Source organism: Salmo trutta, unplaced genomic scaffold, assembly GCF_901001165.1.
Source record: "Salmo trutta unplaced genomic scaffold, fSalTru1.1, whole genome shotgun sequence".
NCBI lineage: Eukaryota > Metazoa > Chordata > Actinopteri > Salmoniformes > Salmonidae > Salmo > Salmo trutta.
The window spans coordinates 3,278,457-3,294,400 of record NW_021822962.1 but is presented as its reverse complement, the minus strand read 5'-3'; the positions used below and the strand labels follow the sequence as shown (position 1 = coordinate 3,294,400).

The window sequence follows — 15,944 nt, the reverse complement described above, 5'->3', positions numbered from 1 at the left end:
ATGGACAAATTAATACATACCCCCCCAAGTCACTATGAAATGCTACCGCATTTACTGAATAAGCGCAGAGGTTTCTTTAAACATCGACAAAAGATCACCAAGGGGTTTATTCAACAATATAGTTGTTTGTTTTCTCACCTCTCCTGAAGGACTCCTGAAGGAATTCACGCCATACGGTCAGTAGTTGGATGACAATAACATCTCTGGCTAGACGGACTGCAACTGACTGCAACTAACTTTCAACTTGACCTTGTCCTTGGCCTGCAGCAGTCTAACCCATGTGTAAAAGAGCTCGCTGCCAAATAGTGTGCTAGCTGTTTTCTGTCGGTAGGTTATAAAGCCTATAAGAGACTGAACAGCAGCTAGAATAGCAGTGTGTTTCAGAATATTGCCGTGGCATGCATGGTTTACATTTCAGTGACTTTTACGCACAGAATATTCTTGATTTCCTTTACAGTTTGAATGACTGATATTTCTCCACCAAAGCATTTTAATGTAGTTTCTTCTTCCTTGATATTTTCCTATTAGCCCAAAACAAAATGTATGCTACTTCGTGTATATAAAAAAATGGGGGGATAAAAAAAAACCTATCTAACAGCATGTTGTTTCCAAGCTCAGCGCATTCTGGTCAATTAGAAGGTAGTTTAATGATTTTCCATACACGGTGTAATAAAATAAAAAATATTTAATTTAAATCAACCCATATTTCGTACAAACTGCCTTGGCCATATAACTGTTGATAAATGTAAATGCGTAACGGCTGCATACATAAATCTGCGTCCACCGCATCTCCATTCTACTGTTTTTATCAGCATTTTGACAAAAAGTATTTAAATGTCAGTCTCCATCCATGTGATGTTTCCTCAGCAAAATGCTAGGCTATAAACCAAGAATGACATCAGACAGATTCCAATAGATTCATGAATAACAACTATATGGAGTGTAGGCCTATGGTTATCTGTATGATATCTCGAAACTGTTCATCTTGTTTAAAACGTGTAGTCCTTTTCCTCCTAAATGCTATATTGTTTTAGAGTATAAACACTTTGGGCATGGAGCTGCATTATCTGCAGTCTAGACGTTTATCAGCTCCTTTGCATATCACGTGCCTGGCTTTGCCCAATAACCTTGCGATCTTTAGGTCCACACAGGCGCGTGAGTATCGGTTACTCTCCCAGATTCCGTATCTCTTTTTTCAGTCGTGGGGATTTTTTTAAAAGAGCAGGTTGTCTCGATGTAGGGCATGCTATGACAGCGTCATTACTTCTCCATTCGCGCTGGATTGACCCAGTCATGTTTCTGTATGATAACGGTTTGGATGAGATAAATAAAAACATGGAGGGGTTCACAGGAGGCAATTTTGCAGCAAATCAGTGCAGGAATTTGTTGGCGCATCCGACGTCCCTGGCTCCAAGCACTACCTACACGTCGAGCGAGGTGCCAGTACCTGGCATGGGCGAAGCTGTCAAACAATGCAGCCCCTGTTCCGCAGCCCAAAGTTCATCAAATGCGTCCTTGCCGTATGGATATTTTGGCAGCAGCTACTACCCGTGTAGGATGTCACACGGCAGCGTCAAGTCCTGCGCGCAACCCTCCTCTGCCTATGGGGACAAATACATGGACACATCCGTTTCAGGAGAGGAGTTCCCAGGGTCCAGGGCGAAGGAATTCGCTTTCTACCAAGGCTACTCCTCCAGCCCTTACCAACCTGTCTCCAGCTATCTGGACGTCCCAGTGGTACCCACCCTCAGCGGACCCACCGAGCCCAGGCATGAGCCTCTTCTGCCAGTGGAGCCTTATCAGCCATGGGCTATCACCAACGGATGGAATGGGCCGGTTTACTGCGCTAAGGACCAGCCACACTCAAACCATCTATGGAAATCATCCATTCAAGGTATGGAATTAAGGCTATACATTCTTAAATGTTTTCACAAGCTTATGCATATTTCCACATTATAAACCTCAGTTTATCAAAAGCAGAAACACCATCATTCGCCCTGCGTTGTTTTTCCTTTTACAATTTGCATATTAATAATTCGTTAGAAGAAACCGTCATCCATCTTGTCACCGTAATGTGAATTGTGGATAGACACGACATATCCCATCGTTATTAGAAACTATACTACGATTTTAGCAATTTTCCAGATGGTTCTAGGTTAATTAAGCATGTGTTTATGCTCTTCACACAGACACTGTATCTGGAGGGGATGGCAGCTCTATTCGACGTGGGAGGAAGAAGCGCGTGCCATACACCAAGGTACAGCTGAAAGAACTGGAAAGGGAGTATGCCGCCAATAAATTTATCACAAAGGACAAACGACGAAGGATATCTGATCAGTCAAACCTGACAGAGCGACAAGTGACTATCTGGTTTCAGAACAGGCGAGTAAAAGAGAAGAAGGTTGTCAACAAATTTAAGAGTCCCAGTTAGCTGTATATGGAACTACTGAAACAAAAAGACAGAAAAAGAAGAGACTTGAAGGTTGTTCAATGAAAATGAACTATATTATAATTTATTACACAATATAAGGCGTCTCCTTCTCGCTCGCCATGGGTTGGCTCTGTTTTTGGAGGTCCACTTGGCCTTTTTTTTGTTTTCTTGTCGTAATTAATTGAAACCATTCGATGTCCTGTGTTTGAAGGAAATGGGGAAATCACTTCCTCCTTGTTTATATATTCTGTCTCATACTCTATTCGACGGACATATAGCTTTTATAATTTTCTACAATTTTCTACAAATACAATACGCTAAATAACTCATAACCTAAAATATGATATATCTACTCAGAAGAACATAGCCTCCTGTAATTGGAAACGTAAACACTCAAATCTGTGTGGGACAATTCTATTTTAGCTCCATCAGAGTAAGAATTAATGATTAAAAAAATTGTGCAGCATTGATATTGAGGGTTTGAGATTATTCGTTGAATTTGAGTATACATTCCCTGAATTGATTGATATTGAAATGTTGGTGAGAGCGCTATACCGCGCAACCCGTAAATCGTTTATGCCTACGAATCTAATTTTAGAAGCTGAAACATTTCTCATCACATAGTGATTGAGCTATTAATTAGTACATTGCTTTACATTTACCCTATGCATTCTGTCAATATTCAGTTAATTATAAACGATTAGATGTTTTTATTCTGTCTGAGTAGGCTACGTCTTTTCTCCCATACAGGAATAATCATCTGAACTCTGTTTCACGCAACAGTTATCTGCGCAGTCATCATTGTTTGAAAATGCTGTATTTCGTTTTCTATTATAACAAATGTAAATACATCTGATTGCAATTAATGAACAGTTGCATTTAAAGTTTCCCCTGTTTTTGACTGCAAACATATAGCCAATAAGCTCTTCCCAATAAAAGTTGGAGAAACCCCATTACTACGTTGTTCATATTTTTTCTCAGACAAATTAAAAGTCAGACTAGTAATGAGCATTTATTTTGTAATAATGTTTGTCGGGGACATTTTATTAACTTTTTAATTTAATTTCTTGAATTTAGGTAGGCTACACGCCGATTAGACGTATGATTAGCGTTGATAAAACGAGTCAAACAGCTTTCCATTTTATAATTTTAATGTTGTAGAGGCTTGCAACAATAAGCCCTTATAATACCATTAGGCTATTGTATGAGAAATGCCTTACTGATAATGATGAGATGACAATGTTGCCATCTGCTGCCGGATCTGCGTCATTGCATTTGATGAGTTCAGGTGTAGGCCTAACCGTGGTCAAACTGAACGAAAATATAAACGGAACATGTAAAGTGTTTCATGAGCTGAAATATAATATCTCAGAAATGTTTCATACACACTAAAAGCTTATATCTCTCAAATGTTTTTCTCCAATTTGTTTACATCCCTGTTAGTGAGCATTTCTCCTTTACCAAGATGACGCATCCTGACAGGTGTGGCATATCAAGAAGCTGATTAAACAGCATGATCATTACACTGTGCTGGGGACAATAAAAGGCCACTCTTAAATATGCAGTTTTGTTACACAACGCCACGCCACAGATGTCTCAAGTTTTGACGGAGCGTGCAATTGACATGCTGACAGAGAATTGAATGTTCATTTCTCTACCATAAATCACCTCCATCATTTTAGAGAATTTGGCAGTATGTCCAACTGGTCTCACAACTGCAGACCATGTGTCACCCCACATGAGGCGTTTTCATCGTCTTAGACCAGCCACCCGAACATCTGATGAAACTGGGGAGTTTTTGTGTCTGTAATAATTCCCTTTTGTGGGGAAAAACTCATTCTGATTGGCTGGGCCTGTCTTCCCAGTGGGTAGGCCTATGTCCTCCCAGGCCCACCTATGGGAAATCCATAGATTAGGGCCTAAGGAATTTATTGACTGATTGCCTTATTATTAATTATTATTTATTTAACTAGGCAGGTCAGTTAAGAACACATTCTTATTTACAATGACGGCCTACACCGGCCAAACCAGGACGACGCTGGGCCAATTGTGCGCTGCCCTATGGGACTCCCAATAACGGCCGGTTGTGATACAGCCTGGATTCGAACCAGGGTGTCTGTAGTGACGCTTCTAGTACTGAGATGCAGTGCCTTAGACCGCTGCGCCACTCTGGAACTGTAATTCAGTAACATCGTTCAAATTGTTGCATGTTGTGTTTATATTTTTGTACAGTATATATTGATATATGGCTCCGACCATTGCCTAACCCATGCAGGTGAAAAACATGGAATGATATTTTATCCAAGATTTCTTCATGTGAGAAATGTTGCCGAATGGAAACGATTCACTATTGAGTACTATAGGAAATGTAAAGGCTTACCTTGATGTACGTAATATTTATATGCTTTTCCTTAATATGGCAATAATAGCGAAACTGTCAATGTGTGTGTTAGAAAACAAAGAGTGAAACACATTCCAAAGGGAAACACTTTTTTTTGTCTTCTCAAATGAGAACTTTAAATATGTACTGCAGTCGTGGACACTTATAGGTAGTACTGCCTTGTGGGTATTTTTTTTCTTCTCCAAATGGGAATTAATGCACTGATTTAAATGTGGCTAATATTTGGCAATAATGCGTGCATGATATTTAGTCATCTGATTACGTTTTGTTACAGATTCCTTAATGAATCTCCAACCTGGGCCTATATAGAAATTTACGGGTTTTCGATGCGCCCGTCGTTTTTTGAATCACTTTTAAAGGAAGGCAGAAACTATTGTGGATATATGATCAAATGCTCAATCGTTAAAATTCTACTCAATATGTCCGATCTCCGATCAGCCTATAACAACTTTCAATGTAATGCTATGGAAACTGGACATGCTCAGAAACGCGAAGGGAAGAAGTATTGTGGCTAGACTATTTAAAACTTCATATTCATTCAGCAGAAAAAGGGTATAGCTGTTCTATGGATAAAATGACCAGAAAAACAAATATATAATTAAATAAATAGTTAAATATCAGAGATTATACCTTTAATCAATAGACTATACCTAAAATCAAAAGATGGGCAATATAAATGAATTTTTTTACAGTATTATATATACAGCACTAACTATGACTGAAAGGATGGAGGACAAATCAAACGTTCCAACTGAAGCTTTACCGACTGGCGTCAAATTATACTCAGAAAATGACAAGCAGGCCTGTGTCGTGCAATTAACACTTTTGTGAACTATTTACAAACATACCTTATTCTGTATGGTAGAAGCAGATCGACAGGCTACAGGAGGACGCGTCTCCACGGAACAGGGTCTTCATCAGGCAAAACATCACATTACAACAATAACCAAATACAAGCTATACATTATATAAGGGATAATCAACGAGGGGCTATGCTTCTATGGAAATAATGAACGACATGGAAAGTGTGTTACACGACGTGCTAGCGAGTATTTTCCAGAGAACACAGAGCACCGAGTTGATTATCCTTTTTATACCATGGCTATAGTTTAACACATTTGCCACTAGAAATGTGTTAGTTTGCCGCTATAAATGTGTTCAACATCCACTGAAGTAGCTAGCAAGTTAACGAGATAGCTACAGTAACATTAGTTGCAGTGGTAACCAAACAAACAGACTTCCTAGTTTAGCTAACCAAACCATCAGTCCTAGTGTGCTATTATGAAAATAGAATTCAACAATATTGTTTTCAATTCGACTTTTGCTTTCAAAAGCAGCTCAAACAAAACATGTACAAATATACTCATTCAATTCTACCGTCCAAATATATCGTGCATTATAGGGAAATAATGCACGCTCTAGAATGCCCTTCAAGCCAATCAGAAAGGAGTATTCAACAATGCCATGGTATAAACATTCATAATGCAAAGACAACTCTATGGTAATACATACATATCAAAATGTGTGTGCAAAAAAATAACAATATTGTGTAGTTGCGTGCGTGATGCGTGCGTGATGCGTGCTTAAAAGTCAACATTCCATCTATCAGAAGACCCCCATGATGTAGAATACAAGGACTAATCACGTGGATGTCAACTATATATTTAAAACATGACATGGGATAGGTATAGTAGTTCCAGGAAACAGGTTAAACCAATAGGTTAAACCAATAGGTTAAACCAATAGGAACAACTGTGTCCAGTCTCGTTTAAAAGGGCCCAAATCATCTCTTTAATGGATTGTTACTCAATGACTTGGTTTTAAATTAGAACATTGAGTTGATTTTTTGGGGCAAAGCATTCTAAAAGTGTGGATTGCAGTCACTTGTCCATAGACTGCTTTCAAGGTAAGGAAACAAATGTGTAAATATGTAAAATCACTGAACTGTCCCTTTATGCTACAGCCACATTACTCAGTATGTCCCACCAAGGAGAGGTCCCACCAAGGAGAGGTTCCACCAAGGAGAGGTCCCACCAAGGAGAGGTCCCACCAAGGAGAGGTCCCACCAAGGAGAGGTCCCACTAAGGAGAGATCCCACCAAGTAGAGGTCCCACCAAGTAGAGGTCCCACCAAGGAGAGGTCCCACTAAGGAGAGGTCCCACCAAGGAGAGGTCCCACCAAGGAGAGGTCCCACTAAGGAGAGGTCCCACCAAGGAGAGGTCCCACCAAGGAGAGGTCCCACCAAGGAGAGGTCCCACTAAGGAGAGGTCCCACCAAGGAGAGGTCCCACCAAGGAGAGATCCCACTAAGGAGAGGTCCCACCAAGGAGAGGTCCCACCAAGGAGAGGTCCCACCAAGGAGAGGTCCCACTATAGGTGCGGTGTCGAGGGAAATTATGGCGCTGGACTTTGCAAGTCTGGACTGGAGCGTCTTACATATATAACCTGGGTCCTATTCACTGATAACCAAAGAGAAGAAAACAAACTGGAAAAAGGGAGAGGCTAACCTGAACTTGTCCAATAAAAAACACCCGTTTTCATTGTGAAAGGTTTTCAATTGCAAAAAGTTTTGCTACGGTGTGCACTAATGGATACAATTCATGATTGTACTGTTTTTGCTGCCACCCAAAGGCTAATTTGAGTGTAACACTTCCAGTGATTCCAGTGCGGTGTACACTTGGGTGTGGTCTATAGTGGTGGTCTATAGTAGACCAGCAGAGGACTGTTCAGTTCCCTGCATGAGATACATATAACTAGAACAGTCAATGGAATACAGATATCTTCTAAAACCAGAAGGATCATTTAAATAAAAGAGGCAATGGGAATTCCGATCCATCCTTGTTATACTCTTGTTCCATTCATATTCATATGTTTCTAAATCATGCAATTGAAGTTTGACATTCAAGTGAGCAAGTCCGTACACATCAATTTAATTGAATCAAATATACATACTCGTTTAAATAACTGTTGTAAACGTCAGTATGCTTGCCTTGGACATGTACAGTACCCATAGAAAGAATACTGCTTAAACATGTTGCCTTACAGCCTGGACTTTCAATGGATTCAGTTAGAATATTCAGCACATTAGTTATTGTCCAATTTCCAACACCAACCCCAAAACATAACTATTGTAATGACCGTTAACGGTGCTTCACCATGCAATGAAATGGCTCCGGGTCCAGACACATTTCCGTTTTTAAAATGTGACGTTTTACTCAAAGTAGGCCCCAGTCGATCAAATGATCAAATGCAATGCTACACAATACTCTCTTAGAAAAAAGGCTTCTTCGGCTGTCCCCATAGGAAACACTTTTTGGTTCCAGGTAGAACCCTCTATAGAAAGGACTCTACCTGGAACTAAAAATAGTTCTATTTGAAGGGTTCTCCTATGGGAACAGCCGAAGAACCCTTAAGTTCTAGAATCTGCCTTTTTTTCCTGAGTGTATAGTCATTATCATTATAATTAGTTATGGTAATAAAATAACAAGTATGCCTGCAAGAACTATACTGCTATTTACTAATAGTAACTGTAGTAATAATAATAATAATAATAATAATAGTCTATAATAAGAAAGAATTGTAGTTAATGGTGTTATTACAAATATGACGTTATTATTACAACGATTCTAACCTTATAACTCAAGTAAATAATATCTAAGTGTTGTTGAATGGTTCGTCCCACACACAAAGCAGTGTTTTAAAATCCTGCTTCCCTGACTCTTGACTGCAAGTATGTCCTTAAACTATCCGAGACTTTTAGGAGGGTGGTGATGGGACTTCCGCTTGTTGCAACAACATATCCAATGCATCCAGGGTTCTTATGGCACCGCCAACTAAAGCATACTCGGTTCCTCCCTTTTCGTTTCCATAAGCACTTCTTGCCGTACATCTTCCATATAAGCATCTCTTGGCGTACGTCTTCTTTTATCGTGATGTCTTTAGAGATGAGATTAGGTCTATGATGTTTATTTTCTCCTCCTCTGTGCTATGCTTCTCCTGCTGTCAGCCGTCTCTTCTAAAGAGGCATTATAGAGACAGACATAAAGCTGTAATGTTCCCGCCACCCATCTCATCTACTGTAAAGAGGCAGTATAGAGAGACATTAAGCTGTGATGTTCCACATTTCCAAGTGCAAGGCACTTGTGTCGTAGAGATATAGGCTAAACTCCCCCCAACCTGAAGAAATGCTCGTTAAAGGCAGTAAAGCCTATAGCGCCTATGCAGAAAAACAACATCTAAATGGCATAAATATGAGGGCGCACCAGTGGGAAAATGGCTCACACCCAAGTAGTGGTAAAGTACAAATGTTTTCTATTTAAAGTCAATGGCAATGGAGCGTGTAAGATACATAACTAAGTTACCACTTGTTCTATAACACCTGCCTCTCACATGTTGACGAGTTCTTAACGAGACCATTCCATTTTAAAAACTGCCTTCGTGGCTATGGGTATAGGCTTATTTCATTCTGCTAGATTGGAAAAGTCATCGAAAACACCATAATTTAGCTAAACATGTCAAATAACTGCAACATTTTAGAAATTCACCAATATCTTTGGCATATATCCTTGTTGATGAGCTTGGTGGAGTATATGTGTTCATCTTGAAAGTGACCACCCATTTGTTGATCAGCCATGTTACATCTGAACAAAAAAGCTAAAACAAACAACTCGTATCAAATAGCTATATTTTTCATGTCATTTATTTTTCTAAAGTAAAGTTTAGCATCCTATTTTATTTGTTGACAACGTTTAATTCGAATTTATAGGCGTTTCATACCGAGTTTGGGAAAACCTGCAATAGGCCTATCAAACAGTTAACGCGAATGAACCATTGAGACATTTGTCACGGTAATAAACGAATGAACTTCATCCGGGGCACAGGGCAGGGGTGTTTGTGGCCCCTTTCTCTCAAATGGTGACCCTTTTCCTCCCCCGAACTTGAGTTCTGCAGCACACAAAACGAGACTGACTGCAATCTAAAGAATGGGATACAACAAACGACATACTTGGTTTAAAATACTTTTTAACCTATATATAATTAGCCTAAGGGACTCATGTCATGCTCACAGAGAATACAACCATTAGGCTTTTGCCATAAAGTTGTATTCTTTAACGAACCATTTAATCATTCAATATTTCGTAGCCTACAATGACATGCATTCCAACAATTCCAAGACATTACAGTGTCCATTTTACGCACAGGCCTAAGTACTCACCTGGAGCCTTGTTTTGAGTCTCGTTTCATTGAACTTCATGAATGCCATCTAGTCGTCTGGTGAGCACGCCGGCCGCAGCAGTCCCCACATGTCTGTTCTGACAATGGCAACTACACAGCCAACTGCAAAGTGCAATAAAACATGTCTGACTCGAGCTGATTTTGTTGGTTGGTGCTCTATACCCTGAACTCTATTGTTGCATTTTAAAACATGTCTGACTCGAGCTGATTTTGTTGGTTGGTGCTCTATACCCTGAACTCTATTGTTGCATTTTAAAACACTGATGTTAGCGCAAAACGTGACCACTGATGCAGATGATAGGAAAGAGAATGCATTACGCGCGTATGCTGCCATTCCATTCATGTATCGTACACTCACTAGGTGCAATAGTTTCGTTTATTATTAACCCTATTTTACTTTTAGGCTATATGTGTATTACAATATCCAAGAGATGTCCCATTTCCTGGAATGTTGGACGCAATATTCATTTTCAGAGTGTCCCACAATAGTATTACAATCTGACGCTAGTCTTGCTATGCTACGGCCCTGCACCAAATTGTTAGCCATAAGAGATTGAGATTGAGACACGAGAGATTGTTTTGGTCAACAAGTGACAATTCTAACTTCGGCTAGACCTTACAGGAAATATAAACGGAAACGGATTCTGAATTTGCATAAAGCTTATCCATTTATATACTGTTAGAAATGGAAATACGTACAAATATATTGATATAGCGCTATATTGAGATGGGCTTCTGTATAATACAATTGTATTCTTCTTGCAGCCTTAGCCCACATGCTGTATGCTAATATTACTACTAGCGTAATACATTAGTGGAAAAAGCATAGTGGTTGTGGAAATAGATTGATCCAGAGCATTTTATGATGTTCTGGTATATATTTCATACAAATGGTATTTTACCCATCCACTTTACAATGCCTTTATGTGTCCATACAACAGCATATGCGCCATATTGACCAATGTATGTTCCAGAGATAAAGATGTGAGACTATAACACATGAAAATCATATTGAAAAAGTATTAACACCAAGATTGTCGTTAGTAAGAAAGGTTATTCGCACATGCTGCAACAAGGCCTTGATTTACCGTGACTTCAAAGGTGTTTGAAATCATATCAATACATTTTTTTGGTATGGTTACTTATACATTTGGAAAATGATTTCATATCACACACTTTAATTAAGAAACGCATTCACTCATTGCCACGCATCAGTTGAACAGACGTATCTGTCCAGTTCTGCCCCTGGTCACATGACTGGCGCTCTGAGGAATGGATGGAGAACAAACTGCACGTCAGCTTCACGTCTTAGAATTTGTTGCTCAACGGATCTGCTTCAAAGTGACTGGAGCCTAGCAGCACATAGGAACGATGCGAAGGGAGGTTTGGTAGACTATTAGAGTAGGCTACAGGCTACGCAAGATCGAATCATTATGGATTTTGATGAGCGGGTCCCAGTTGGGTCTAATATGTATTTGCCCGGCAGCTGCACCTATTACGTCTCGGGAACAGACTTCTCAAGCCTCCCTCCTTTTTTGTCCCACCAGAGTCAGTCTTCTTGTCCCATGACATATTCCTACCCATCCTCAACTCTGCCACAGCTTCCGTCTGTCAGAGAAGTAGCTTTCAGAGACTATCATGGCATTGGTAGCTCCAGTAAATGGCACCACCATAGGGGCGGTATGTCACACTGCTACCCCACTGAGGACACGGTGCATAGGGACTGTCTATCAAGCTCGACCTCCTTGGGGGAAATATTCACGAAAAATAACTCCAGTGATGTCTATCACTTCAGCAGCTCCAATCCTACATCAAGTCTCCAGGGCAGTGTGAGTAGGAATGGAGTGTTACCGCAATCCTTTGATCAGTTTTTCGATACTGCTCAAGGGAGCGCAGACACCACACCAACAAGCGAACACTCCGTGGACAGAACTGCCACCAAACAACCTACAGTTCCGGTGACCGGTTCCGACAAGTGCCGGGATACAGAGGAGGGACCGCCGGGCGAGGTGAGCTGCAGCCCCGTGTCTTCTTCCGGCAACAATGACGAGAAATATAGCGCCAGCGGTGAGTATAAAGACGACGTGCACCAGTTCAGGGAGAAAGTTTGCAATCTAACGCGCTGCTGTTAAGGCGTTTATATGCTGTTTTATAAGCGCATAAGGTTTATTGTGGGGCTGGAGATCTACCCCAACAAAAACGGTGTTATAAACGACAAGATCACGTGCTTGGAACTGAAATTGGCCGTGAAAGACAGAATTTCCCATTCTGAAATATTCCAGCATTCTTTGTAGGCCTATTAGTTGTTCCAGTTTATAGACGCATAGCTTGGCTTACTTTTCATAACGTATCAAACGACTGCAACGAGAACTTAATGAATTGATAGATTTATTGCAAAATACTATTTTTATACATTATAACTCAGAGACGTATTGAATATGTGCTGCATGGTTCCCCCTATAACCTGAATGGTATATTGTTATTATATTAATATAATCTTAGTGATATAGTATAAGGTGACAAAGTAAATAATTTAAAAAATGTTATTGATTCTTTAATATTTTTAGCCAGGAGGATAGTCCACTCACTAACAATTGCCACCCACTGTGCACAGACGTCAGTTCAACGTCTAGTTTTGATTTACATTTGGTTGAGTTGCCAACTAACGTGAATTCAACATGAAAGCAACAAAACAATTCACCATGTTATTGGATTTAGGTTAGAAGTTGGGTTAAAAAGAATTCCCTTACGGTGATGACTTTTTGCAAATCCAATCAGTTTTTCCACGTTGATTCAACGTCATCATATTGATTTTTTTGTTGTTGAAATGACGTGGAAACAACGTTGATTCAACCCGTTTTTGCACAGTGGGCAGTGTTTTCCAGAGAGTCCTGGGATCCATAAAATCTATAAAAACATACACATGACATAGAAAATGTGTAGAAAGCACAGCATACACCGTAGAATACATTAGGCTAGTATACGCAGCACTAGAAAGCATTTACCACTGCGTTTTTGTAATGATGTTCGTTTTGTGAGGTGTTTGATGTTGTCCAGAGGTGTTATTATTAGGACTATTGCTTTTTACCACCCGTCATTTCCATTACTGAACTCTAAGAAATGTCATGATTATGTTGCATAATGCACCCTAAATATGCATAGAAATGTTGGGATTTCATGCTTATTAAAAGCAAAACATGGCCAAAAACATTTATCCAGTTTTAGGCTTTCAGTTTTAGTTTTTATGATATATATTTTTTTTACAAAAGCCACAACTTATTTTGTTGTCAGTCTATTTAGACCCTTGTTTATAACCCTTTTGACACCATTTCTGTATTTTTCACAGAACGAAAGCAGCTCCCTATTTGATCATTCTATCTGAATTGCAATTCTTCCTTTCAGGTGGACAGAGAACCCGTAAGAAGAGATGTCCATACACCAAATACCAAATCAGAGAATTGGAGAGGGAGTTCTTTTTCAGTGTTTACATCAACAAGGAGAAACGTCTTCAACTTTCGAGGATGCTCAATCTCACCGACCGCCAAGTTAAAATCTGGTTTCAAAACAGGAGGATGAAAGAGAAGAAACTGAACAGAGACCGTTTTCAGTATTATACCACGAACCCTATGCTGTAACACTGGCTGATGGATTTCTTCCCCTCAGACAAGGCATGCATGAAGCTCAATCGCTAATTTCAAGTTCGTTGGTCTGCAAATTCCTGATTATACCCCTCCGGTGATGGACGGACATTTGTAGATTTATTTGTCCACCATACTTAATTTGTTGAGAGTAATATCTAGTGTATTATTATTATTATTAGGTCTATTGGCCTATTTTCATTTTAGGTGATTTTCTTGTTGATCTTTTGATCTTGCTATTTGTTGTTACGAAAGTGTGGTGCCACCAAAACAGAACATATATTTGGTCGAATCCTAACTTGTGTAAAAGTCACATTTTCGAGCAAATTATTTAATTGGCATTAATGCATAATGCATGAATTACACGAAAGTTTGATTTACGCGCGCCCATTTCATGTCAAATTCGACATTTAACTATGTACCGTATTTAACAACATGTATCTTTACATTTATTATATATACGCCTACAAAGGGGACATACCTTTTCCATGACGAGAAGGCATGATTTATCCTAAACTTTGTTGGTTGTTTGTTGTCGCCATTACACGCGCGCAGAAGGACTAGGCTATAGTTTAAAATAGGCCTGTTATTTATGCATTGATTGTCATTGTTTTTGTTCTCGTGAAATATTCGACATACAAAGGTTATATTGTAAAATTGTTCAATCAACCCTGATACTTGAAAGTGTTCGTTTTGTTTAAGTTCTCAATGTCGGAACGTATCAGCTATTTTCCTGCGTTTTTGGCAAGAGAAAAGCTGCTCCAATACATTCAGCCGAAACGGCCTATTTCTGGGACATTTTAGTTCTTGGTCTTCATTTTTGAGACAATTCAAATGTTCCTCGGTGTAAATACACTACGATGGTTTTTGGAATGATTAGGCCCTATATAGGCTTAGCCTATTTCACACACCCTATTGGAGACATACGAGTCACAGGTCGAGACCTTTCCGTTTGTTTTCTTAGTTTATTTTCTAAATTAGATGAATGGGTCTATATGTCTGGAGAAAATATCTCCTTGTATGATTCTCCACATAAAACCTGGCTGCGTGGGTCATATCAGATGTATGATGTATTTGACTTTACATTGCCCCCATGGGCCGAAATGGGATCCTCTGCCATTAATGTTAAATATCCATTACGGAAGTTCCACCCAAAAGGTTGACTAGCACGTTCTTTTATTCCACTATGTACCTAAACCATCTATCACCGGACGACTTTTATATACAATCACCGTCTGGAGTTGTCCCGCGTTTAAGTTTATTGTTTCAAAAATAATACTTTAAATAAATCAAGCTAAATACTTAAGGTAGGCCTACATTTAAAATAAACTTCATCAGTTGTTGTTTTATTATATTGCCAAATGTTGATATTAGACCTACTGATTGTGTATTAGGCCTATGTGTAAAATTGGCTAATGTTTGTCAATATTTCGGTTAATGTCTTATAGTTCAAAGCCTATGGGCGTTCATGAATAGTGGGCTAGTGAAAACACCATTTAAGAGGGATAGCAGCATTAAGCTGGTGTAGATGGCCGGCTGCAGCCAGTCCGGGTGATGGTCTTGGGCCGTGCATCCTGTCCGGTCAGGCTAGCCGGAATGCCGCCTTTACGGACATCCTCCCTGTTGCTGCAGCAACTTGGCCATAAAACGCGCCTTCGACTGGAGCATTTGTACAATTGGAGTGTAGTGCAATAAACCGTCTGAGACCAAGGTTATTAACTGTGACTAAGGGCTTTAAAAACAACGGCTGCCTGCCTGGGAGCATTGAAAGCTTGTGTTCGCGGACTTTTCCTGCTTCATTTGTCTCAGCAGCTCAGCGTGCACGGGCAGGAATATATTCCGGATGGAATCTGCAGTTCGAACGTGGTTGTTTGTTTGTTCCACTGGGAGGCGCTGCTCGGATCAATGTCATGGATCAATGCCGTGGATGTGGACGGAACTCTGGCCGAGACTACTTCCCATGCATCAAACATCCAACGATTCAGACTCATTACATTACAGGGTTTCATTGTTCAGGTAATTATCCCTATGTGTGTATTATTGTTACATATTCTCTTATTTTTATCGAAATATATTTCAAAATGCTCGAAATGGGAAAACAAATACGCGTGTGGTCCATTTTTTCTTGGTAAAATGGGATAAAGTAAAGCATTTTTGTAAGGAGCCTTTCTATCCTGCTAGAAAATAATATATAAAGCTGTTTTATAGCTGAAATACACATTATTGGAAATATAATATTA

General features: G+C 39.6%; 2 protein-coding genes and 1 long non-coding RNA gene across 3 annotated transcripts; 2 read left to right on the top strand and 1 right to left on the bottom strand.

Moving 5' to 3' along the window:
- Positions 1-1,153: 1,153 nt before the first annotated feature.
- On the top strand, positions 1,154-3,386 carry hoxa13b (homeobox A13b). The gene is made up of 2 exons (XM_029746811.1): positions 1,154-1,894; positions 2,190-3,386. Exons 1-2 carry the CDS (start codon positions 1,249-1,251, stop codon positions 2,429-2,431), a joined length of 888 nt encoding a protein of 295 aa, XP_029602671.1. The 5' UTR covers positions 1,154-1,248; the 3' UTR covers positions 2,432-3,386.
- Positions 3,387-8,807: 5,421 nt separating this feature from the next.
- On the bottom strand, positions 8,808-10,614 carry LOC115187787 (uncharacterized). The gene is made up of 2 exons (XR_003876133.1): positions 10,047-10,614; positions 8,808-9,806 (listed from the first exon to the last, which is right to left on the bottom strand). It is a non-coding gene; the product is annotated as an uncharacterized LOC115187787 (long non-coding RNA).
- hoxa11b (homeobox A11b) lies at positions 10,534-15,807 on the top strand. The gene is made up of 2 exons (XM_029746812.1): positions 10,534-12,133; positions 13,469-15,807. Exons 1-2 carry the CDS (start codon positions 11,500-11,502, stop codon positions 13,699-13,701), a joined length of 867 nt encoding a protein of 288 aa, XP_029602672.1. The 5' UTR covers positions 10,534-11,499; the 3' UTR covers positions 13,702-15,807.
- Positions 15,808-15,944: the final 137 nt, after the last annotated feature.

Excerpts from the sequence above, each read along its gene's own strand:
- hoxa13b (XM_029746811.1), top strand. The coding sequence starts at position 1,249 with ATGACAGCGTCATTACTTCTCCATTCGCGCTGGATTGACCCAGTCATG. Across the intron at positions 1,895-2,189 it reads ATGGAAATCATCCATTCAAG|ACACTGTATCTGGAGGGGAT; the intron begins GTATGGAATTAA and ends CTCTTCACACAG.
- hoxa11b (XM_029746812.1), top strand. The coding sequence starts at position 11,500 with ATGGATTTTGATGAGCGGGTCCCAGTTGGGTCTAATATGTATTTGCCC. Across the intron at positions 12,134-13,468 it reads CGAGAAATATAGCGCCAGCG|GTGGACAGAGAACCCGTAAG; the intron begins GTGAGTATAAAG and ends TCTTCCTTTCAG.